We start from the raw sequence: 26,033 nt of genomic DNA on the forward strand, positions 1-26,033 counted from the left end.
CACCATTCCCAGCCTGTTACAATAAACACAATGGAGCATGCCCTGACTGGCAGTTTTGCTTGCAGTTAGTTCACAAGCAATATTAACAATCAAGTCTTTATTCACTTCCTCTCAGTGCCATTGTTACTGCTCTCACTTTCTCCATCATAATTGGTTCTATTGGTTTAAAAAAAAGCATAAAAATCAACCTAGTCTAAGCAGGACCACAAAATTTGCTATTTTGTATTACAAGTCTTATATGTAACGAACAATGCCTCATTATCACACTTACTTTGAGTATCACAATATGTTGGTCTTGCCTGGACATTACTTCTAGCAATTGGTATTATAGACAGATTGCAATAAGTTCCTTTTAGCCCTCTCCGTGCACTCTCCAAGTTTTATATCCCAGGTTTAGTCTGCTTAGTTGTGACATTGCAGGCAATTTTTGATTTTAGATTTAAGTTTGTTAAAACTAAATTTCACTACATTGTTGCTCTCTTTATGCATGTTTTATTTTTAACATTATGTAACTTTTGTTTCCAGTCAGCATGGCATAAGTTTTCTCCAAAATAAGTTACAAAAAGTATTTTCTGAATGTTTCCACCACAAGGTTATGGGTCTCAAGTTCCACTTGTGTATACAGTAGGTTACATTAAAACTTAATAATTGAAATCTCAGATGGGATTAGGTGTTTCAGTAGCATTCAAACTCACCTCCCTTTCATGAGGCTATGTACAAGACTAACCTGCTGTGAAAAAGGCAAGAACCAAGAGTTTGAAAAATCTTGGGATCCAAGATATGGAACATGATCTTTGGAATATCTGTACTTGCGTTAAGTTGACTTAATTGTGCAGTTTCATAGTATTCACCTATGCAATCTACACTTTGTGCCAATGGATACGAAAAAGACCTTGGAGAGAATTTATAGCAACAGAGAGATTAAGGAAAACAAATCTCATCAAGAGGAGGCAAGCAAGGTAGTGTTTGGTCTGAGAGGGCTACTTTATGTTTTAAAGTAAACTTTGAACAAAAAAGGGAGGGAAGATACCAGAACCACAGATATGTAGCATAACAACCCAAACTTTTTATTCAATACGCTGGATACTCCAGTATTGCAAAAATGAAAATGCTCCTCCAGTTACTCACAGCCACTATTTTTCACCTTGCCTTTCTTATTTAATTCCGTTCTCACCTACCAAGCTACCAGCAACTTTTAATCTAGATCACTTGGGTCAGTCTCTCATATTATACAATAATTCATGTCTAATAATGCTTCTTTAACACTGATAACTTTTGCCAATTTTGGGCAGGGAAAATCAAGAGCAAAAATGTTGCACTTCTCGTGCAGTGAAAAAGTAATTCCACATAGGGAAAAGAAGTCTGAGAGACTGAATTCTGAGAGTTGGGCATCCAATTATAAGCAACATATCAGAGATAGTGGTGCAGTTGATAAATTTTAAACTGACTTTTGCATCAATTTCGAGTTGACAATTTATGAAACAAGTGATATCAATTACAAAAATGGTCACCATCAAGCAAAGTAGAAAGAACATTCAGAGACAAATTGTGGCTATAAAGGATAGGAATATAGCAGCAGTAGACTATTCAGCCCCTCACGTCTACTCCACCATGCAACTCCATTTACCCATATTTACTCCTTATACTTTGACATTCTCAGCTTTGAAATTTTCAATTGACCCCTAAGCCTCAACACATTTTTGACTACCCTTTGTGTGAACTACTCCTCACTGGCATCAGCATTGAACAGCCTAACTGGTTCTTGACTTTCCCACCATAAGAATGAGTTTTTCGATCCACCCTATCAAATCCTTTAATTATCTTATACACCTCAAATCAGACCACCCCAAAATCTGCTACACTCAAAGGAATACAACCCGACTCTATACAGCTTTCCTCTTAATTAACCCTTTTAGCCCTGGTAATGTGTCCTCCTGAGGCAGGTGCCCAGAACTGAATGCAATATGCCAGATATGGTCTAAGCAGAGCTTTATACAATTAAAGCATAAAGTCCACAGCTTTATATTCCAGCCCCCCTGAAATTTATACCACTATTCCATTAGCTTTTTTGATTTTTTTTTGTACTTATTGACTAGTTTTTGTGATTTCTGTAAATGGACCCTGAATCACTCTGCTTCTCCACAGTTCCTAGCTTCAATGCACAAGGGGCAAAATAACAGCAACAATAGGTACAATGTTTAACTAAAACGAACTGAGGCTTACTTACATGAAACTAATTTCCCTATAATTCTAGTGAATAGTATTGGTTTTTTTTTTACATTTTTGTAGTCCAGTTTTGTTTTTAAAAAGTAAAGATCTTTTAGAAAGATCTCATCTCCCTGATCCCCCACCACCTCACTGTTAACAAGATCACAGTCGGTTGGTGAAGTCAAAACCAAGAGACAAGGAGCTTTTCTTCACTCAAGAGTTTATTGACTTTGTTCAGTCTCAACACTCCTCACACACACCCAGTGTCCCAGCTGTCCCCGATTTGGGTGTTCCAAGTACTTAATTAAACAATGCCCTTCACCTGTGTATCTTAGCAAAATAATTAATATACTATAAACACTGACCACCACTTGAATTTTTTTTGTGGATATATTAAAGTGAAGGATGTTTATACTGGGTCTGAAACTTTGCCCTGTTCAGGCATCGAGTTCAGCATGACGCTCTCAAGTACAGAATAAACGTATTCTGCTCAATCCAAAAGCCTTATCCCCTTGTTCTTTCGAGTTATCAACAGTCACAGATTGCAACTCTTTTGAGTACAATCACAGTTCTTGGTTTCCGGGAGTGGGACATGAACCCACAACCCTCTGATTCAAAGGCGAGGGTGCTATGAACTGAGCCACAGCTGACACCTCCTTATCCCCTTGTAATGGCACTGCACATTTATGCAATAACATACACACACCTGACAGAGTTTTCATGCTTAAATTCATACAAAAAACTGCATCACCTTTAACTATTCATAATTACATTTTTGGAAACAGAACAGGGATTTAAAACTAGAATTTATAATAGTAAAGTGCAACCAAGCCTTTTCAGTTTAAATAGATTCTTTAGGTAAAGGAATCAGTGATCACATTTGTATAAGTTGTCAGACCCAATTCAAAGAGGTACTTACATATTCCTTTACGTTTTTGGTTTTTACAGCTTTGTACGAAAAGTAAGCAGGATACAAGGTCCCAAATACAAGGCTGTTAAAAAAGGAAAAACAGTTAGAAGATACATAGTACATATAACTCAGAGTTATACACACATGCACCGAAGTAATGGTAATTAGCTGTAGTCCACAAAGGACCATAGGCTTCTCTCTCAACTGGAGAGAGACAATTAGTTATATAGCTTGAGGGGCAACCATTCCACATCAAGCATTAAGCAAGCCAAGGAAAAGGCTTCCATAGCCAGTACAGGGATTGAACCTGTGCTGTTGGCATCATTCTGCACCACATTCTAGCCCATCTTGCCAACTGACCCATGGGTGGCCTTTGACATAACAGAAGCTTTGAAAATTTGTAGGGAACAAGTCTTGTTTTTTAAAAACACAGTTTTCATCTTGCAGCACCAGGAGAATCCATTCAGTCTGCTCTGCCATTTTGCCAAAGGTGGCAGCTCTCCACTCTTCCTTGATACTCCCCCTTCCTAGTACTGATCTCCCTTGTCAAGTCTCAATTCTATCTTCCAAAGCACAACACTTCTCATACAACTCTGTAGAGGCACATTTTTTGTGGATTGACTTGTAACTAGTTTAGTTCTAATTTTAACATTACATCCCCTTGTTCTATGAGGGTAGGAGTTATTATCTCACTTTAACCCATCAGATCCTAAACCTAGTATTGTGCACAAATTAAATATAGTCTTTCCTAAACAAAAGAGTTTTTCATACATGTACAGCAATGCTGAAGCGAGTAATCAAAGTACCCCAAACCAAAAATAAAGTTAGAACATGTGCAGGATGATAGATGCATTTATGCAACTACAATACATAAGGAGTACTACAGTGACACCATTTTAACAACATGCAGTCCAGCCATGTAAATATGGTGGCTACAAGAGCAGGTCAAAGGGTGGGAATTGAGGTGAGTAACTCACTTCGCAACTCCCCAAAGCCTGTCCACCATCTACAAAGCACAAGTCAGGGGTGTGATGGAAGATTCTCCACTTGCCTGGATGAGTGCAGCTCCAACTACACTCAAGAAGCTCGACACCATCCAGGACAAAGCAGCCCGCTTGGTCAGCACCCCACCCACCATAAACATTCACTCCCTCAATGCACAGTATTAATTGTGTACCGCCTACTAGATGCACTGCAGCAGTTTGCCAAGTGTCCTTCAACAGCACCTTCTAAACCTGCAACCTTTGCCACCTAAAACAAGAGATACATGGGAACACCACCACCTGAAACATTTTCACCCCACACCCCTGCAAGCCACACACCATTCTGACTTGGAAATACATCGCCGCTCCTTCACCATCGCTGGGTCAAAATCCTGGAACTCCCTCCCTAACAGCACCTTGGGTGTACCTACACCACATGCACTGCAACAGTTCAAGAAGGCAGCTCACCACTACCTTCTCAAGGGCAATTAGGGATATGCAATAAATGATGGTTTTTCCAGCAACACTCACATCCCATGAAGGAATAAAAGAAAATTTGCATATTATTTAACCTCTGCCACCATTGTGCCTAATTTTGCAGTTTCTCTCTTCCAAAGTTTGCAATGAATTTATCAAACACAGCACAGTCGGGCAACTGCTCTGTTTCCATTCAGCAGCTGCAAGTGTCATCCTGACCTGATTGACTGCGAAGAATATTAGCTTGTACTACGTAATGCTCCAGATCATCCAATTTACCTTCAGACCTGTACTTCCACATCTCACTTTGCTTTCTGACCAAAGCTCACCACAGCCTCTGCTGCCTGCGATGTGCCTTTCTCCCCCTCCCTGGCTTCCATGGTGAAGTCCAGTATTTTCTGTGTTCTACGGGTAACCAAAGCATAGCACAAAAACTGACCAAAAACTCACTCACTATTCTCCACCTTATCATTAACAAACTCATATCAACATTATAATACATATGAATAGGTACTAGGATTACATGATCAACTATGTCTACTAATTTAACAGCCAAAAACACAATTAGCCACGTGGCAAGCGGACAATTTACTGAACAATAGTTTAAAAACAACAGCTGTACAAAAGAAAGTAACTAGGAGCAGGAGTGGCAATTCAGCCCCTCAAGTCTACCCCGCCATTCAATACTATCATGGCTGATCTCATTTCGGCCTCAACTCCAATTTCCCACCTTCTCCCCATAACCTTTCAATCCGTTACTAATTAAAAATCTGTCTATCTCCTCCTCAAATTTATTCAGCGTCCCGGCATCCGCTGCACTCTGAGGTAGTGAATTCCACAGATTCATGACCCTTTGAGAAAAGTAATTCCTCCTCATCTCTGATTTCAATCTACCACCCCTTAGCTTAAAACTATGGCCTCTCATACTAGAATGCCCCACAAGGGGAAATATCCGCTTCACATCTACTTTGTATATCCCCTTTAGCATCTTATATACCTCAATTAGATCTCCTCTCATTCTTCTAAACTCTAGCGAATATAGGCCTAAACTGCTCAATCTCTCCTCATAAGACAAGCCCCGCATCTCTGGAATCAATCAATCTAGTGAACCTCCTCCGAGCCACCTCCAATGCAACTACATCCTTCCTCAAGTAAGGGGACCAAAACTGTGCACAGTACTCCAGGTGCGGTCTCACCAATGCCTTGTACAGTTGCAACAACACTTCCCTATTTTTATACTCTATTCCTTTAGCAATAAATGCCAAAATTCCATTTGCCTTCCTTATTACCTGCTGTACCTGCATACTAGCTTTCAGCGATTCATGCACGAGGACACCCAGATCCCTCTGCACTGAAGCATTCTGAAATTTCTATCCATATAAAAAATAAGTCGCCTTTTTATTCTTCTGACCAAAACGGATAACCTCACACTTATCAACGTTAAACTCCATCTGCCAAATTTTGGCCCATTCACCTAACTTGTCCATATCCATTTGTAAATTTCTTATTTCTTCATTGCAACTTACCTTCCCACCTATTTTGGTGTCATCTGCAAATTTAGCTATAGTGCCTTCTATCCCTGAATCCAAGTCATTAATATAGATTGTAAATAGTTGGGGCCCAAGGACCAAACCCTGCGGCACCCCAATAGTTACAGCTTTCCATCCAGAAAAAGACCCATTTATCCCGATTCTGTTTTCTGTTCGTTTGCCAATCCTCTATCCAAGCTAATAAATTACCTCTAACTCCGTGTGATCTTATCTTGTGTATTAATCTTTTGTGCGGCACCTTATCAAAGACCTTCCGGAAGTCCAGATATACTACATCTACAGGATCCCCATTATCCACTTTGCTTGTCACATCTTCAAAGAACTCTAGCAAATTAGTCAAACACGATTTACTTTTCATAAAACAATGCTGACTCTGATGGATTTCATTTTGACTTTCCAAAGGTCCCATTACTACTTCCTTAATAATGGATTCCAACAATTTCCCAATGACAGACGTTAAACTAACTGGTCTATAGTTTCCTACTTTCTACCTCCCTCCCTTTTTGAATAAGGGCATTATATTAGCATTTTTACAATCCACTGGAACCTTTCCAGCATCCAGGGAATTTTGGAATATTATAGCCAATGCATCCACTATCTCTGCTGTCACTTCCTTGAAGACCCTGGGATGTAGGCTATCAGGTCCTGGGGACTTGTCACCCTTTAATCCCAATAGTTTGCTCAGTACTTTTTCTCTGGCGATGGTAGTTGTTCTAAGTTCCTCCTTCTCTATACCCTCTGCACTACCTGTTATATTGGGGTGGTACTCGTGTCCTCCATCGTGAAAACTGTGGCAAAATATTGATTGCGTCTCTGCCATTTCAGCATTCCCCATTATTAACTCCCCAGTCTCATCCTCCATGGGACCAACATTTACTTTAGCTACTCTCTTTCCTTTTATATACTTGTAGAAGCTTTTCCTATCAGTTTTTATATTTTGCGCTAGTTTTCTTTCATAATTTACCTTTACTCTTTTTATTATTTTTTTAGTAACCCTTTGCTGATCTTTAAAAGTCTCCCAATCTTCCAGCCTGCCACTGACCTTTGCAATTTGGTATGCCTTAGTTTTTGCCTTTATGTTATCTTTAACTTCCTTGCTTAGCCATGGATGCTTTTTCCCCCTCTTACCAGCTTTCTTCCTTTTTGGAATATATTTTACTTGGGAGGAATTGAATATCTCTTTAAATATCTGCCACTGTTCATCAACTGTCCTATCTTGTAGTCTTCCTGCCCAATCCACTAGGGCCAAATCTACCCTCATGCCTATGTAGTTACCTTTGTTTAACTCCAGAACACTAGTGTGGGACTCATGTTTCTCGCTCTCAAACTGAACTTGAAATTCTAGCATGCTATGATCACTCTTCCCTGGACTATGAGATCATTAATTAATCCCATCTCATTACACAAAACCAAATCCAGAATAGCCTGCTCCCTGGTTGGTTCCACAACATATTGCTCCAAGAAACAACCTCTAATACACTCTATGAACTCTCCCTCGAGGCTACCCTTGCCAATTTGATTAGCCGAGTCTATATGCATATTAAAATTACCCATGATTATTGCCGTGCTTTTCTTACATGCTCCCAGTATTTCCTGTGCTCAACTGCTGACCTACTGTTTGGGGACCTATAGATTACTCCCACCAGGAACTTCTTTCCCTTGCTATTTCTTATTTCTATGCAGACTGACTCTACGTCTTGCTCTCCAGTGCCTATATCATTCCTCACTATAGCACTGATCTCTTCCTTTACTAACAAAGCTACACCACCTTCTTTTCCTTCCTGCCTATACTTCTGAAACACTACCCTTGGATATTCAACTCCCAAATCTGTTCTCCCTGTAACCACGTCTCAGTAATCACCACCAAATCATACCTATTTAGCTCTATTTACGCTGTTAACTCATTAGTTTTATTCTGAATGCTATGCGCATTCAGATACAAAGCCTTGAAGTTTGCCCTTTTGTCAATTTTCCCTACTCTTATATGATTCTTTGGTGCAATATGGCGTTCACACACTCTGTCCCTTCCTTTGACTTTTTGGTAGCAATCAGCCTCATCACTAACCTGCACTCTTCGCCTCTCCTTAAGCCTTGATTTTTTACATTTCAATGCAACTGAACCCTTCCCCGCCCCCTCACTATTTAGTTTAAAGCTCTATCTACAACCCTAGTTATGCGATTCACCATGACACTGGTCCCAGCATGATTCAAGTGGAGCCCATCCAAATGGAATAGCTCCCTCTTTCGCCAGTACTGGTGCCAATGTCCCATGAATTCGAACCCATTTCTCCCACACCAATCTTTGAGCCACTCATTTACCTCTTTAATCTTATTGACTCTGTGCCAATTAGCTCGTGGCTCAGGTAGTAATCCGAAGCTTACTACCTTTTTGGTTCTGCTTTTTAATTTAGCCCCTAGCTGCTCGTATTCCCTCAGCAGAACCTCTTTCCTCATTCTATCTATATCATTGGTACCTACATGGGCCACGACAACTGGCTCTTCCCAAGGAGAGACAAATATCTATTCCTGACTTACTTAATTGTAGGTATTTTCGCATTATGTACATAACATATCCCCTCTCATCTAAACATAAACACCATTTTCTCTAACTGAACTATACTGGACTTCAAAGTAAAAACACACCATTTGTCAACACACTGGTGAAAAGCAGACATTACTTTTATGGCAAGAAAAAGAGACATTGGGCGATTTATTTATGACTCGATATATGCCCATCTGCTTCTATTCCAAAAATTACAACATGCAGGAATAATTCACACACAGACTGGATTCCTCATTCCCAGCAAATAATTCCGTTTAAGCTATTCAGGCATACCTTCAACATTATTCCATATTTAAGCCTTCACAATTATTTTCAAGCTTTGGTAGAAGCAACAGCATTTAGAAATGCTTGTTCCACAAAGCAATACAATGTTTGCTACGACCTCAAGAATTGCATATCTCAAATGGCTTTAAAAACTTATAAGTACTCAGTTCAAACCTTGCCAATATGTGGACATGAGAGCATACATCTTGTGTGCAGACTAATGGCAGCTTGCCCAGAAGAACCAGATGGGAACAAAGCCAGGCTTTCACTCGTGCTTCGGCTAAAACTTAAGTCTTCCATAATGTAAGACTTACATATGAAAGTTAGCACAGTGCTCGCACACAACAAACCCTTGACACGTCATTTTTTTTCCCAACCAGCTACTGGACTCAGCCAGAAGATTTTGTATTATTGCCACAGTTATAACGATAAACTTGGATACAACCACATCTGTTACCCAAAATGTGCTAATAATAGTGCAAGTTTGAATGAACAAAGTGCTCTGTACATTTCTACAACAGAGAAGACCTTACTCCCTTGTTTATGGAAAAATTCTCTTGCAAATCATATATAATAAATACCTGTCACGTCCAGATTATTGGGTATTTTAATTGACTCCAAATTCAGACATTAACATGAGTTGGTAAAAAATCTGCATCAATATAAACAGAGTTGCAACATGGTTAACAGTTTATTTTCTGTACAAGTCAGCATCTTATAACATCAGGCTTTCCTGCTATGCGTATTAGAGAATCACAGTTCCTGTTTCAACTGAAGGACTAAAAAAAAATGGAAATCCATACATTTATTCCCATGCAAAAGGGCAATATTTGGAATAGACAAACAGCAAGAATAATTCAACAAGAAACTGGAGCAGGTTCAATCGTTCCCATCAGTTAACAGAAGTCAGTGTTAATGGGCAGGTACAATCAACAGCACTGGCCTGAAAAATGTCACTGTTACTCTACTTTGAATAGTTTCAAAAATTGTTGTGGCAGTATATTTAAAGTAACCTGAAAATTTACAGATTATGAAAGTCAAATTGAACTCTCTCTCACATAAAAAATTGCATATCTATCCATCAGCAGGAGAAGCTTAGTCCATTCCAACTATCTACTTAAAAACTGAGTTTTTAAGTTATTTGCTTCAGTTGCAGCCACTTTTGTAGCCAGGTGTAGTTATAAATGATTTTTCACAGGAGTAGAGAAATCCGCAAATAAAAGGAAAGCTCATTTTGCCCGACTAATTACCATGGACTCGCCTTAAATGCAAAACTCCTTGTTAGAACATGCATGGCATGAACAAGTATTTAAAGTCAACCAACAACAACAAAAATCATGGGTGGGTTTCAATTAAGAGAACTTGACCAGCCTGATAAGTTACTTCAAAAGTAGGCTGATTTAGATTCAGCATGACATGCACAAGGGAAGGACACACATCTATCTGATCACAAAGCCCCCTGAATGAAACCTCTTCACTTACAGGGAAAGAACATGAACACAACCTGTCCAAAACTCCCTCTCCCCACTCCTTGTTGCTCTAGTTAAGCAGAGACAGCACACAGACCGCTTTGCTAAAAATTCTTGGCTGAAATCCTAACAGATAACACAGCAAACAGGAGACAAGTAGGATCCAACACCTCAAAGAGGAAACATAGGATTTCCTGATTTTAATCGAGAAATTTTAATGCTGTAATCTCATTTTACAGCTCTAATTTGTACATTGGACTTAATATCAAGTAAACCAGTAATCCCAAATAATCAAACAATAAGTCTTTATACATCATTGCACAGCAATCCAGTTTGCTGATAAAATTAACCCTTGAAGGGCTAGTCACATTGCTACTAGTGAATTAAGTAAACTCGTTACTTTAGCAGGGATTGAACTACATTTCTGGATTAGTAAAAAATTGGCCATTTGGGAATAATGAAAGGAGTGAGTCACTACTACCATCATGTTTCATCTGGGTGTGGGATGGGAGGAGGAGGGAATAAAAGAGAACACAGTTCTTCCAATTGTTGGAATGTGCATATGAACAGCAGGCGAGGATGGGATCAGACACAACTAAGATGACAAAGCAAATATCATGGATGTTAAAAACACAAAATGCTGGAAATGCTCAGCAGGTCTGGCAGCATCTCCAGAGAGAAAGAAAATCATAGTTAATGCTTCCGATCTGTGACCTTTCATCAGCACTGGTTGAACCCAAAATGTTAACTCTCTCTCTCTCCACAGGTGCTGCTAGTTGTGCCAAGTATTTTCAGCATTTTCTGATTTAAGTTTTGACTAAGAGACCCTCTTCCTCTAATATGGAGACGATATCAACCTAACTTGTAAAAAAAATCTTCATGCCATTGTTATGACACAGCAGTTGGTAAAAGCTGAGTTGCTTAAGTCCAAGAGGGAAACTTGAACAACTGTCATAACATATATTTTCAAGTGGTTTGTTTGAGATGTAGCTCTGAATTCAGGAATAAAACCACCAAGTCTTGAGGTTTTTTTAATATAAAACTAAATTAAACATAAATGAATTTAACAATAAATTAAACACATTCACATCTACAAATTACTACAATAACTTTTAAACAAATCCCTAAATTAATCACTCGCAAGTAAATCTTCACCAAGGCAACAATAACCCATATACTTTAAACAGAAAGCAGGCAAAACACATTTGACCTTACAAATTCAAAATGAGGTTCCTTGAAATTTGGTTCCTCTGCAGACAGTTGTAGGCTTACAGGCTGGTTAGCTCTTAAATGACCCTGGACTGACACACACAAAGTCCTTTCTGTTTATACCTTTGAATGTAAATTTTCCATTGTATTACTAGGTTTTTTAAATCTTACCTCTCCTGTCAATAATCCTTTAATTCCACCAATTTTATTAGTAATATAAACACATTGCTTGGTATCTCCCAGCTAGGTGCAAGATTTCACCCATTCTTTTGAATGCAAATTTACACTTGATCTTTTAATGTCCTTATGTTTACCTAGTTAACATCTCAAAAATACTATACATCAAAGTACCCAGACTAGCTGGCTTTAATCCAATTAAGCCACACAGACACAGACTCTACTTCAAGTCCAATTTAAAAATAATTTCCAATAACATTAATATCTCTTCATGACAGCCATGCTTTTAATTTCCCTCTTTAAAATTATACAATCATGATATGTGGTGATGTATCAAATGGGAGGATGCAGGTAGGCACTTGCAAAAATCCTCAAAGCAAGTTCCTGCTTTTCGTTTTCGCATGAGTAGCAGAAAGCACAAGTATCTTCAAGCATCTCTTCAAGAGACAGACAAGAGCAAGAAGAATAAAAACTACAAAGCAGTTTTTCTGATTTTGTTTCAAAGAACTTAAATATGCAGCCAGATCCGAATCTTTTTAAACACCACGGCTGGAAGTCCCACACGACTGCGCTGGTTTTTGCAGCATAATTCCTGATATCGGCACATAAAGGTTCCTGAATTTTAAGTCGAATATGTGTTCAGTGAAACTCAAGTGCCTGCGATACTTTGCACTGGATTTAAAAATATTAGAAGCCAGCCCTGCCTGCAAAACATGGCCACAACCCCCAGGGTGCCTAGAATTGGACACAATGCTCCAGCTGGGGCCTAACCGGTGTTTTAAAGGGTTTAGCAATAACTGCCTTGCTTTTATACTCTATTCTTCATTTAATAAAGCCAAGGGTGAAGTAACTACCATTGTGGAGTTTCCGCTAATTGTAATCACTTGCAGGCTTCCGACAAGTCGCTAAAAATTAAGCTGGATCTTTTGGATGCAACGACACCGACAGGTAGGTTTTGAATGATTTTTTTTAAAAATTGCTGAAAGAACTGACTATTGCACCCCACTTTAACTAGAGAATAGCTCTGGATATTTTTAAACGTCTGTCAGTAATTTAAAATAGGGTTACACACAGGTGGTGGAGTGACAGATTTAAAATATTTGTGGTAAATCCATTTTCAACTACAATAGTCCAATTTTACAAAGGCAATGCTCTTAAATGTAAAAAAAATTTTAAAAGCAAAATTTTTCAAACAAAAGGAGTGCTTTAAAACATTCCGCTGGTCCAGGGTAAATTTTACATTTGCTGATATGAGAAATGAGTTTAAGCCAAACATCCGGGGAAATAAACACTCAGCAAAATGGCACAATTTGTGCCAGAATCACTAATTCCACCCTCACATTGCAGCATTGTAATTAACGACAGTGAGACAGAAGCAATTCTGCTTTCAACTGCAATGTCATAGAAATTTTGTACCTCGATTAGGTTTCAGCCATGACTCCAATTAGCTAGAAAATCATTGCAGGTACTGTAGCACAGTGGTTACATTACAGGACTAGTATTTCAGAGATGTGGGCTAAATGATTCAGAGATGTGGGTTAAATAATTCAGAGATGTGGGCTAAATGATTCAGAAGCACGAGTTCAATTCTAACTACAATATCAGAGGAATTTAAATGCAATTCATCAATTATATCTGAATAATAAAAGCTGGTATCAATAATGGTGACCATGAAACTACCGGATTATTGTATAAACCTATCTGACTTATACATGTCCTTTAGGGAAGCAAATCTGCCAACCTGGTCTGACCTAAACATGACTCCAGACCCATAACATGGTTGAGGTTAACTGCCCTCTGAAGTGGCCAATAAGGCACAATTGTATTCAAGGCAGCAGCTCACCACCGCTTTCTCAAGGGCAATCAGGAACGGGTAGAAAAAAGCTCGTCTTGACAGCAATGCTCACATCTATGAATGAATTTAAAAAATGATAATTGCACGGTTGCTTATATAAATGCAAAAGGTCTGCAATGGCTTTTTGATTTCATAACATAAGTGGCTGCAATTTTGTAGTATCTCATATTATTCAAGATGCTTCTTATAATACACAAATTTGAATGATTATACAGACTACAATAATCTAATGAAATATGCAACACATTTACGTGATAATAGTAATACTAACGAGCTACCTGAATCCAAAAGGTAGAAAAACAAATCCCAACTCTGTTATTTTAAAAAGTGGCGCTTTAGGCTTTAAATAACGTTCATCAACTTCTCAGCCACTTGCATGCATCATATCCTTGACACAGAAATAGCTAATTTATTATGTTTTAAATAGATGTTTTGCAAGGTGGCCGAGAAGATGGATGAATTAGTTAGTTTGTGGCTTCATTCAAAATTCTAACAAGAGACCTCCCTCCTCTCATTCCTTCCTGACTGCTGGTTATTTTATAAAACATTTCCTATTCAGACTAGTTTCTTTTCCCTTCCTCTCCTGAATTTGTCTAGTACAGCATGCTAGGTACATAGGAAATAGGGGTAGCCATTCGGCCAAAGAGTCTGCTCCACTCTTCAATGAGGTCATGCTGATCACCTGCTTTACCTCCACCTTCCTGCACTAGCCCACATCCCTTGATTCTGAGTGACTGTCAAATTATGATTTACTACACCCCTGTGAAGCACCTTGGGATGTTTTATCATGTTAAAGGAGCTATACATATGCAAGCTGTTGCATCTAAAAATGTTGATCTAACTTGAATATACTCAACGTCTTAGCAACCACAACTCTCCAGTTCACAATTCTTTGACTGAAGGAATTTCATCTCATCTCAGTCCTAAATAGCCTATATTTCAGCACCAACAGGAATATCCTCCCAGTATACAAGTCCCTTAAGAATTTCATACTTTTCAATCAGATCACTCAATCTCTCTGCAAAGGACAACACTCTCTCCCCAAGAATCAATATGGTGAATCTGCATTGCATTCCCTACCCTTGGCAAAGCTGTACAAGGTATGGTCTCACCAAGGCCCTTATAATTGCACCAAGACTTCATCACACTCATGCACCTAACCCCATTGGCATAAAGGCTAACATATCTTTTGCTTTTCTAATTGCCACTGTCCCTGCATGTTAGCCTTGTGATTTGCATACAAGGATACCCACATCCCTCTGAATATCAATATTCCAAAAATATTCTGCTTTTCTATTTTTCCCTACCTTTGGGTTACCACATTTCTCTACATTGTACTCCATCTACCATTTTCTTGCCCTCTCACTTAACTGATTTACATCCTTTTGCAGTCTGGGTTCTCCTCACAGCTTACTTTTCCACCGAGCTTTGTACTGTCAGCAAACTTGGATACGTTATACTCAGTCTCCTCATTTACTCAGTCTCTTCATCTAAGTTATTGATACAGATGTTATGTAGCTCAAGCCCGAGCACTGATCCTTGCAGAACCCCATTGGTTACAGCCTGCCAACCCAGAAATGATCTGTTTATTTCTGTTTTCTGTCAGTTATCCAATCCTCAATCCATGCTGATATTTTTTTCCTAATCCCATAAACACTGTCTAACAATCTCATGTGCTTCACCTTTCCAAATGCTTTCTGAAAATGCAAGTACACTATATCCACTTGTTCCCCTTAATCTAACCTGCCAGTTACATGGCAAAAATCTCAGATTTGTCAAACATGATCTTTTCTTAAATGCATGACATTTCCAAGTTTCACAGGTATCACTAGGCTTTCCTAACTGGATCCAATACTCTGTTCACTTGCTATCTATACATTCCAACAAAAGTCAGAGAACAATAATAAGCAAATAATCTAAGGTTATTTCTTGTACTTTGTACTATGCCGACAGAACAAATGCAGCTGACTGCACAGATCAGGAATCAAACTAAGGAATTTCTGTTCTGTATGATTCACTGTGGTAACTGAATCGACTTGATATTGATCAAAAGGTATTCAAGTCAGGTGAGGTGTCAATCTGTTATGAAGAATAGGTGTATGAAAACATTGGTTCTGTCATCCAGTATTACTTCAGGGCTGAAAACCTGTTTGGTAATATTGCTACCATTTTTATGGAGTGGTTTTGATAAGTTCTTTCTTGTTCCATTATTTCCTGCAGGAGCTAATTATGCAGTAATATGGACATTTTTTTCAATAAAAGCATCAAACCTAATAGTTTTTCCTTGCAAGCCAAATCATTGGTGTCAGTGTAAGTTTAGACACCTCATCCTTCTTCCTTATGTTGTAAAATAGCATACAGGAATATTTCAAATGCTGGCATTAACTTTTAAATATTCCACCTCTGGTTTCAGCTGCCCCAGTCCCTCAAAAAAAAGTTACAATAAAGCAGATTGCGTTTTAAGTGTGTCCCACCATCTCAGTGGAAGTTCAGAATATTTCCAACTTCCATAGCTCTAACTTCAAAACATCTCAGTGACTTTTCAGATTCTGGTTTCTACTGCTGTGGCAATTAGACTGGAACATCCTCAGATCTGTTGAAGGGTCATGAGGACTCGAAACGTCAGCTCTTTTCTTCTCCACCGATGCTGCCAGACCTGCTGAGTTTTTCCAGGTAATTCTGTTTTTGTCTCAGATCTACAGTTGTCTGTGGGGCAGATTTGCACAATTTAACCCAATGTATGCTGCAGTCTTAATATCTATAACTGTCCAATCATTGCATTTGAGAATTCAAACTATCTTCTTCTTTCGGCTTGAGCCAATACACCATTGCTTTAAAGCCAACTTTACCAAAACCTAAAGAAAATTCTAAGAAGGTCCAGATGGTTCTGGTAAAAAAAACTTCCAAGTGCAATGTCTGAATCATCTAAATGGTCATCCTAAATCTGAAGAATGTTATAAATTGCCAGTTCATCTCCCATATATCTGCCAATCACAACTCAGTATTCTACTTATGACCCTAGTACTGTAATACATTTTTCAGGAGAATTTTTAAGTTGCAAGTTCTGTAGTGTCACTACAATTGGCCCTTCATTCCTAGCTATGATCAGCAACTGGCAATTACTGTATAAATCAGAAACATAGCACACAACTAAAGAATACTGGCAGGAATAGGCTACTTAGCAGGTCTGGGATCCCATGCAACTTGAGAAAAAGTAGGCACAGCACTTACACCGGGTGACAGTAGAGAATCATAGGACCTGGGATTGGCTCATGCAAGGGGCCAAAGCTGGGCAGGTTGATGCCTGAATTATTCACAAGAATTGAGATCATGGGAAGAGAAGGGTCTGGGATTGCTGCGGGTGAGTGATCAGAAGGCATTAGATAAAATTTGGGCCTTAATATTGGGGTGAGGAAATGTGGGACATGGAGTCTGCCAGTCATCTGCAAATGGAATTTTGAGAGCATGGGGGAAGGATAGTCACTTTTTGGAGCATTTACGCACATGGGGATTGGAGGCAAATGAGGTTGGGATTCAGAAGCATGGCAACGGTCTGGATTTGACAACACAACGAATGGGTGGGGGGGTCGGGGGGGAGGAAGGTTAGGGGTTTGGAGAAGGGAAAAATAATAATAGTTCAGATCACAGAGAGCTCCTTTATCAGCACAGACAACAGCTGCAGCAAGGAAGAACAAGCTGCTTCAACTATAGTAGGATCAAACTGCTGACGTTGCACAAGCCCTACGATGACTCTGCCTGAAAGCAAAGTGGTTTCAGGTGTTCTGTTGAAGGGTCATGTTGGACTCGAAACGTCAACTCTTTTCTTCTCCACCGATGCTGCCAGACCTGCTGAGTTTTTCCAGGTAATTCTGTTTTTGTTTATAATAGTTCAGATGTTTATACTAGAGTAACATGAGCACAGAGAGCTCCTTTATCAGCACAGTCAACAGCTGCAGCAAAGAAGAGCAAGCTGCTTCAACTATAGTAGGATCAAAGTGCTGACGTTGCACAAGCCCTACGATGACTGCCTGAAAGCAAAGTGGTTTCACCAGCAACAATGGGAGAGAAAAGGGAACACTACTGTAAGCACAATAGCAAGACAAAGTGGATGCTGTCACGCCAGGGGAAGATAAATGACTGCAATATCTAGGAAAGCAGCACCACCTCTCCCTTCTTGATCGTGTGAAGCAACAAACAATGTACGAGAACCACTTGGAGGTCCTACTTACATTGATTATTTGCAGCAGCACAAGACTGAAATCAAATTTATAGGTTTTTGTAAAATTATTCTTCATTGGAAATGGAAATTAGAGAATGCAAAGCAACAAGTGAACACAGCCTTCAGAATTAGCTCAAGATTTAATCCAGTCAATTACTTCCCATTACAATGGAAGAGAACCATATCTATTGACCAGCTGATGGTGAAGGAAACAAGATCATTTCACAGAGTAAAGAAATTAATGCCCCCTTAGGCAGCAGCAGCTCTGAACAGAGATGACTTTGTCATATTTACTGGAAAGTCACAGAATTCTATTAACACTGCAGCCGCAAAAATGCAGGGGCACAATGCAAGAGAGGATAAGACAGTATGCATTTCACAAGCTCGTGAGATTTGTCAGTCTGTCACAGGGTTCCATATGAGTTTGGGGGGCGGGGGGGGGTCATACCATTGTTGGGCTTCAGGTGAAGCAGGGTTAGAGAGCAGGTGGACTAGTGTGTACATGTAATTCAGTCCCCGTTTTAAAGTCACAGATTTCTATCCTTACTTTTGTAATTCCACTATAAATAACTAAGTCCACATTTATAATGCTAACAGCCTACATAAAACTAGTCACGCTGCAATTACAACTCAGTGTCTCCATTTACAAGTATAATTACAGCGTGTGACAAGATCACATAGGCAGTTTCCAATATAAATGTGGATGTAGGGAGTTGTAATACAAAAAGCTGAGAGTCTGAATGACTCAGATATAACAGAAGTAAAAATAACATGGACTCCACAGTTCTAGAGGATTCTTAGCAGCAATCTATGCCAACTTTCTACTACTTGACCAGTTTTGTAACTGTTTTACATACTGTTTTATTTCCCCAATGGATTCTATTCATTGAAATAGTCAAATTCAAACAAATAAATTCCCTGTTAAAGCAGAGGATATGCTGTTTTGCAAGTTCAGGAACATTAGGTAACATGACAGATTTTTCTGCTGTCCTTTTTAAGACCACAGGGTACACAGAGGTCAATGTGGGGTAAGTAGAGTGCAGTATTTTACTGTAGGTCAGCAGCTGATAATTAAACCCCGGCTCCTGAACAGCATCAGCACAGGCTCTAAAACCCAAATGGCCACCTTATCACTGCCAAATGAATGGCTTTGATTTTGCTTCAGTAATGGTAGCAAGCCAGTCAGAATTCACTGCCTTTGCTCCTCTGAAACTGGAGTCTGGCCATGCACAATTAAACATGGAAATCCCAAGTTGCTCTCAGTGATCCTATAGTTTCCTGTGCTGCATTGCATTCTGTTGAAGCCACCAGTATGCAATCAAGTAGAAGTCACTAAACTGATGAGAACTGTGCTGTTCAAATTGCTGCAAAAACCTGAAAAAGTTACATCTTGTTGAATGAGGGTTACTGGGTTTTTATGGCATTCTAGGCTCATAACTATTGATAAGAAACAGCTATGGCACTGAAAAGCTAATTTTAGATTTGTTAAATGTCAAGTTTCTCCAGTAAGATTTTTTTTTTTTAAATCACATTTTAATTTTTTTTTTTTAAAAAGTTGGATATTTCAGCTTCCACCTTCACTCCATCAATGTGCCCCAATCATTCACTCTCTAAAATAATTAAAAACCAAAGGTTAATCAGTGCATTTTACTTGCTCATTTGCTGTTCAAGGAGACTTGAACATCATGGAATACTTCTTCAAGGTCTGTTGAAGGGTCATTCGGACTCGAAACGTTAACTGTGTTCCTCTCCGCAGATGCTGCCAGACCTACTGAGTTTTTCCATTTTTTGTTTTTATCATGGAATACTTAACCGGCTCGCTCGATAACATCATTGTTGCCTGGTGACCTCATTTGTAAAGGGGAAATCCACACAAGAGATAACTAGATCTCTTTTGGCTAGCTTTCTTCCTAGTCAGTGGCAAGTGCGCTTATTTTGCTGCTGACTGCAAAATTCAGGGCAATGGGGGCTATTTAAAAAGATGGAATGACCTACAAGAGGCAGCATCCATAATCCATATTAATAAGTAAATGGTAAGTACTTGGAAGGAGTACTTAAAAGCATATGGAACAGGCACAGAGCATTCAGAAATCTGGCACCTGTGTGATGAGCCAAATAGCCATTTTCTATTCAGTCAAATTCTGTGATCCTATTCAACATTCCAGTTTGCACAACTCTATGATTACTCGAAAGAACCCATACCCAAATACTGTAGTAGAAGGATCGAGTACATTAAGGGCTAATCTGAGACTGAGTGCAGTACTGCTCACTGGTGATTAAGGTGGCAGCTGACCTAGAGCTTAGATCAGCAGTGTAGGGCTAGATAGCAACACGTAAGGACATGCCTGGGAGTCCTCTCCATATCTTTACCCGCCACTGTAAATATGTACATAGTTCAGTAATGTTAGCAGAGGCTTGTTGCTAATTTCAACAAGATTCCTCAATGGTGTCCAAGCAGTATACATCACAGTTAGTGACAACACAACAAAACAAATACTAGGCAAGGGCAGAATTGGGCTCAGTGGTGTTGGATTTCTTGGTCCAACGGCCAAATGACCCTCACTGTCTTAAAATACAAGAATGAGGTGCCTGAGCTGGCATAGAATGAGAAATTTAGGAGAAAATAAGAAATCGACAAAAGAAAACAATTATATTGTTATAGTTTGAGATAGTAATCACACTAATTTCATGGAATGATACAGTACAGGAGACCATTTGGCCTATCATGCCTGTGCTAGCTCTTTGAAAGAGCCATCATGAGAACATAGCAAAGAGAAGTAGGCCATTCGGCCCCTCGAGCCTGATTCTCCATTCAATAGGATCATGGCTGATCTGTTTGTATTGAGTTCCACATTCCCATCTACCCTGATAACCTTTGATTCCCTTACCTAACAAGAATCTATCTACCTCTGCCTTGAAAATGTTCAATGACCCCACTTCCACTGCCTTCTGAGGCAGAGAGTTCCAAAGTCACACAACCCTCAGGAAAGACTTCTCCTCATCTCTGTCCTAGAAGGGCGACGCCTAATTTTAAAACAGTGCTCCCTAGTTCTGGACTCACCCACAAGAGGAAACATCCTTTTCGTGTCCACCTTGTCGAGATCATTCAGGATCTTAAATATTCCAATCAAGTCGCCCCTTCTTCTAAACTTCAGTAGCTACAAGCCCGGTCTGTCCAGCCTTTCCTCATAAGACAACCCACTAATTCCAAGTATCAAACTAATAAACTGCCTCCAATGCATTTACATCCTTCCTTAAATAAGGAGACTGCACATAGTATTCGAGATGTGATCTCACTGTATAACTAAAACTTTAATGCCCTGTATAACTAAAACATAACATCCTTACTTATTTGTTCAATTCCTCTCATAAAAGGATAGCTATCCATTAGCTTTCTTAATTATTTGTTGTACCCGCATACTAACTTTTTGTGACTCATGTACCAGGACACCTAGATCCTTCTGCACCTCGGAGTTCTGCAATCGTTCTTCGTTTAAGCAATACTCTGCTTTTTTATTCTTCCTGCCAAAGTGAATAACTTCACATTGTCCCACATTATACTCCATCTGCCATATTTTTGTCCACTCGCTCAACCTATCTATACCATCTGCAAACTCCTCATGTGCTCTTCACAACATACTTTCCTACCTATCTTTGTACCATCTGCAAATTTAGCTACTATGCCTTCGCTCACCTCATCTAAGCCATTGATATAAATTGTAACAAGTTGAGGCCCAAGCACAGACCCCTGCAGGACTCCACTCATCACATTCTACCAATCAGAAGACGACCTATTTATGTGTACTCTGTTTTCTGATAGCCACCCAACCTTCTATCCATGCTAATATGTTACCCCCTACACCATGGCCTTTTATTTTCCATAATAACCTTTGATGTGGCACTTTACCAAATGCCTTCTGGAAATCTACAGGCTCCCCTTTATCCGGAGCACACACATTATTCGTCAAAGAACTTTAATAAATTGGTTAAACATGATTTCCCTTTCACAAAAACACGCTGACTCTTCCCATTACTTTGAGTTTTTCTAAGTGCCCAGCCAAAACCTCCTTCATGGTCAATTCTAACACCTTCCCCACAACAGATGTCAAGCTAACTGGCCTATAGTTTCCTGCCTCCCTCCCTTCTTGAATAGAGGGATTATATTTGCTACTTTCCAATCTGACGGAACCTTTCCAGAATCTAGGGAATTTTAGAAAATTAACACCAACACACCTACTACCTCAGCAGCCACCTCTTTTAAGACCGTGGGGTGAAGTCCATCTGGAACCAGAGGCTTGTCAGCCCACAGCTCCATCAATTTGCTCAGTACCACTTCCCTCATGATTGCAATTTCACCAAATTCCTCTCCCTTCCACCTCCTGATTTACAGCTATGACTGGAATGCTTTTTGTATCCTCTATCGTGAGGACAGAAGCAAAATATTTGTTCATTTCCTCTGGCATTTCCTCATTATCTATTAACTCCCCATTCTCACTCTCTAGAGGGAGGACCAACACTCACTTGACTTACTCTTTTCCTTAAACACCTGTAGGAACTCTTGCCTTCCGTTTTTTCATTTCTAACTAGCTTCCTCTCGTTTTCTAATTTCTTTCTCCTGATTTTAGTCATTCTCTGCCGTTCTTCATATTCTGACCAATCATCTGACATGCCATTCATCTTTGTGCAGTTATCTGCTTTTTCCTTAAGTTTGATGCTTTCTTTAACTTCTTTCGTTAACCATGGATGGTGGGTCCTCCCTTTAGAATTTAGAATTTTTCTTTCTTGTAGCAATATATTTATTCTGAAATATCTCTAATTGTTTGCCACTGCTTCTCTATTGATCTATCTCCTAGTCTAGTATCCCAGTTCACTTCAACTAGCTCAGCTTTCATTCCCACGTAGTTGCCCTTATTTAAGTTTAAAATGCTCATCTTAGACCCACTCTTCTCCCTTTCAAACTGGATGTAAAATTCAATCATATCGCTGCTACATAAGGGTGCCTTTACTCTGATGTCATTAATTAATTCTGTCACATTACACAATACCAAGTCTAATACAGCCAGCTTTCTGGTTGGTTCCAGAATGTGCTACTCTAAGAAACTCTCAAAAGCATTCTATGAACTCATCCAGGCTACTACTGCCAATCTGATTTTTCCAGTTCACATGTAGATTAAAATCATCCATGATTATTGCCTTTATCACAAGCACCCAGTATTTCTTCCTGTATTCCACATTATGGTTACTGTTAGGGGGTCTATAGACCACTCCCAAGAGAGACTTCCCCCCCACTCAGTTTCTTCAGCTGCACTTGTTTTATCCAATTAGTCCCACTTCCTTGCCCTTTCCCCAGAGCCCTACAATGTTTTCTCCTTCAGATATTTATCCAATTCCCTACCAAAAGTTATTAAAATCTGCTTCCACCACTCTTTCAAACAATGCCTACTCACCTCACCTCTGGTTCTTTTGTTAATTATCTTGTGATAACAAATGTAATTTGCCATATAAAATTACTTAATTGCATTTTCCAGGCAAATTCCACTTGTTTTCACCTTTCTATTCCAACAATTCAATCTGACGTACCAGTTAAACATAAGGATGACCAAAAACTTCATTTTCAGTCCCCCACCAACTCTGTACCTTTGCTTAGATCCCTCTCCTTAGCCTAGCTTCAAGCTAAGCTTTTAACTCAGTATCCTTTCCTTCACAAAGGCAAGGACCACCAGCCACAACATTAACTATGACATCACTACTTAGCCCATCTACTGATACAACTGATATACACCTTTGTCACCTCCAGCCTCAACTATTTCAACATTTACATCCTTGATTTAAAACTCTACTGCTTGCATCTGCACACAAATCAGATCCGGCTCACCCAGCACCCCTGTACTCACTGACCTACATTGACAGCTGGTCCCAACATTTCAAATTCTCATCTTCAGATTTAAATTTCTTCATGGTCTCATACCATCTTATACTCTCCAACACCCTCCCATGGAACTCTCCATTCATTGGACTCCCACTTCCCTTTATCCCCCCATTGGCAGCAGTGCCATCAACCAACTAGGACTCTCACTATGGAGGTCCTGACCCAGACCCCAACACCTTCAAGACTCTCAACACCCAATTTTAGTCAGCCTTCCCAATTATCTCAATCTTTGGCTCTGTGCAATTTCTTATGTCTCTGAAGTATCTTGGGGCGTTTTGCTGCAGTATAGCTTCATAAATGCAATTTTAATATTGGCTATTTTAAGAAAGTTAATATACACAACTTCGCATGGAAACTCCACAATAAAAAAAACAATGTATTTATATTCCATGATAGCCGATGCAGCTCAGGTGTCATGGGAAATGTTTTAATGGATAAGCAGAGCTCTTAGTTAGGACAGTGAAGATGTACAGATGCCAACACTACTAGGTCAGTTGTGTTAATGTGCAAAGTTAGCACTCAAGGTCATTATTACATTTGTTGCCATGAGTGAAAAAAGTCCCAGATCACACAGCTAAAGGTAACGTCAACAAAGTTTATCCAACACGCCCCGAAAAAGACAGGCAGAAATAAATGGGTGTTTCATAGTTAATGGGTAAATTCAGTGAACAATATTCAAAGCTGGTTTGCCTTTTTAAAATTTGGATTCCTATTTGGGTCTCCATTTGAAAATCACCGCTCGGCTCCAATTAATTTTGTGAAGACAAAACAGTCGTCAAAATTGGACTTTGTTTTTTGTTATGACTAAAACAGTTCCACATCCCATGGCGTGATGCCAAAAATCTAACGCAATTAATTAGCATCCTACAACAAAAAAAAGCCATTTTGTATCGTGGATGCTGCGCAAATGTTTGAACATTTTGCTCAGTGGAGATGATGTTAGTCAGTCCATGAGCAATCACTTATTTATAAGATCTGGAATGAAAACATATAAACCCAGAGTGTTACTGAACACCTTCCCACAGAATGGAGTTGTTAATTTTCTAACAGAGCGGCCTTTGGCGGTGGCCGGGTTCAGACTCACGGTGCGGCCTGATGCTCACCAGCCAGCCCCACACTGAACTCAGGGCCTTCCACAAGCGGCTGGCCCGCCTGCGAGTCACCCAGGCCGCCGAGCCCGAGTCACCGGCGGGCTGCTTGTTGCTGCTGAGACCCAGCAGTGTCCTTTCGCTCCGCCACTGAGTAAAGCCGCACCTCGCCCGGCCCGCGATCGTTCTCACTTACACCACAACCCTCGAGATGATCCACGACACCATGGCCCTGGCTGCCAGTTGGTCTCTCGCTCGCTCTCCGCTCGGTGAAACGCGCGCCCCTCCCTCACAATGACACCCCACCCGGGCCGGGAGACCTAACCCAGGCCTCATTGGCCAAACTGGACATCTCCAAGGTTACGCCTCTGGATTCCAGCTCTGATTGGCCAGACCGCCTGTCAATCAGTGCATTGCCCCGTCCTCCAATGTTTCCGGTGGAGCAGACTCTTACAAAAAAAAACAACCTTGTCCTTCTCTCAGTGTCAGGGAAGCCAAATTTATCATCAGAAAGTGCAGTGACAAGAACAGCCAAACCTCTGCAGCTTTTAAAGAGCGAGATGGATTAAATGGGTTGCCACTGGAGATTTGGGAAAGGCAAAATCATTTACAATCAATGGCATGATACCGATAAACATAGAGGGACAGAAAGAGGGATTTGATGGAGTTCACAGATTTATGAAGGTGGTTGGACAGGTAGATAAGGTGAACAAAAAGGCATATGGGATATTGCCTTTATTAGACAAGGCATAGAGTATAAGAGCAGGGAAGCTATGTTAGAACAGTACAAAACACTGGTTAGGCCGCAGCTAGAGTACTGCAAGCAGTCCTGGACTCTAGGAAAGAGAGGGTTTGGAGGAGATTTACGAGGATGTTGTTTGGACTGGCGAATTTTAGTTATCAGGAAAGGCTGGATAGGCTAGTTTTCTTTGGAATGACAGAGGATAAGGGGAGATTTAATTGAAGGCTATAAAATTATGAGGGGTCTAGATAGATTGGATAGGGAGATCCTATCGCCCTTGGGTGATGGGTCCATATCTGGGGTGGCGGGCTGGGGAAATAGGTTCACAGTAAGAGAGAGGAGATATAGAGGCAATTCAAGGGGAAGCACCCAGAAGGCAGTGGGGATCTG

At 39.9% G+C, this 26,033-nt stretch overlaps 1 protein-coding gene across 1 annotated transcript in view; it reads right to left on the reverse strand.

Annotated features, from left to right (window-relative positions):
- reep3b (receptor accessory protein 3b) overlaps positions 1-25,214 on the reverse strand; it is a 60,480-nt gene extending 35,266 nt beyond the window's left edge. The window contains exons 1-2 of the mRNA XM_078565869.1: positions 25,098-25,214; positions 3,128-3,200 (exon numbers count right to left, since the gene is read on the reverse strand). Of these exons, the coding sequence (XP_078421995.1) occupies positions 3,128-3,200; positions 25,098-25,129 (105 nt within the window). The 5' untranslated portion in view covers positions 25,130-25,214. The remainder of the gene's footprint in view (positions 1-3,127; positions 3,201-25,097) is intronic.
- Positions 25,215-26,033: the final 819 nt, after the last annotated feature.

The sequence above is a fragment of the Cetorhinus maximus genome, chromosome 20 (assembly GCF_964194155.1).
Source record: "Cetorhinus maximus chromosome 20, sCetMax3.hap1.1, whole genome shotgun sequence".
In the NCBI taxonomy this organism is placed as follows: Eukaryota; Metazoa; Chordata; class Chondrichthyes; order Lamniformes; family Cetorhinidae; genus Cetorhinus; species Cetorhinus maximus.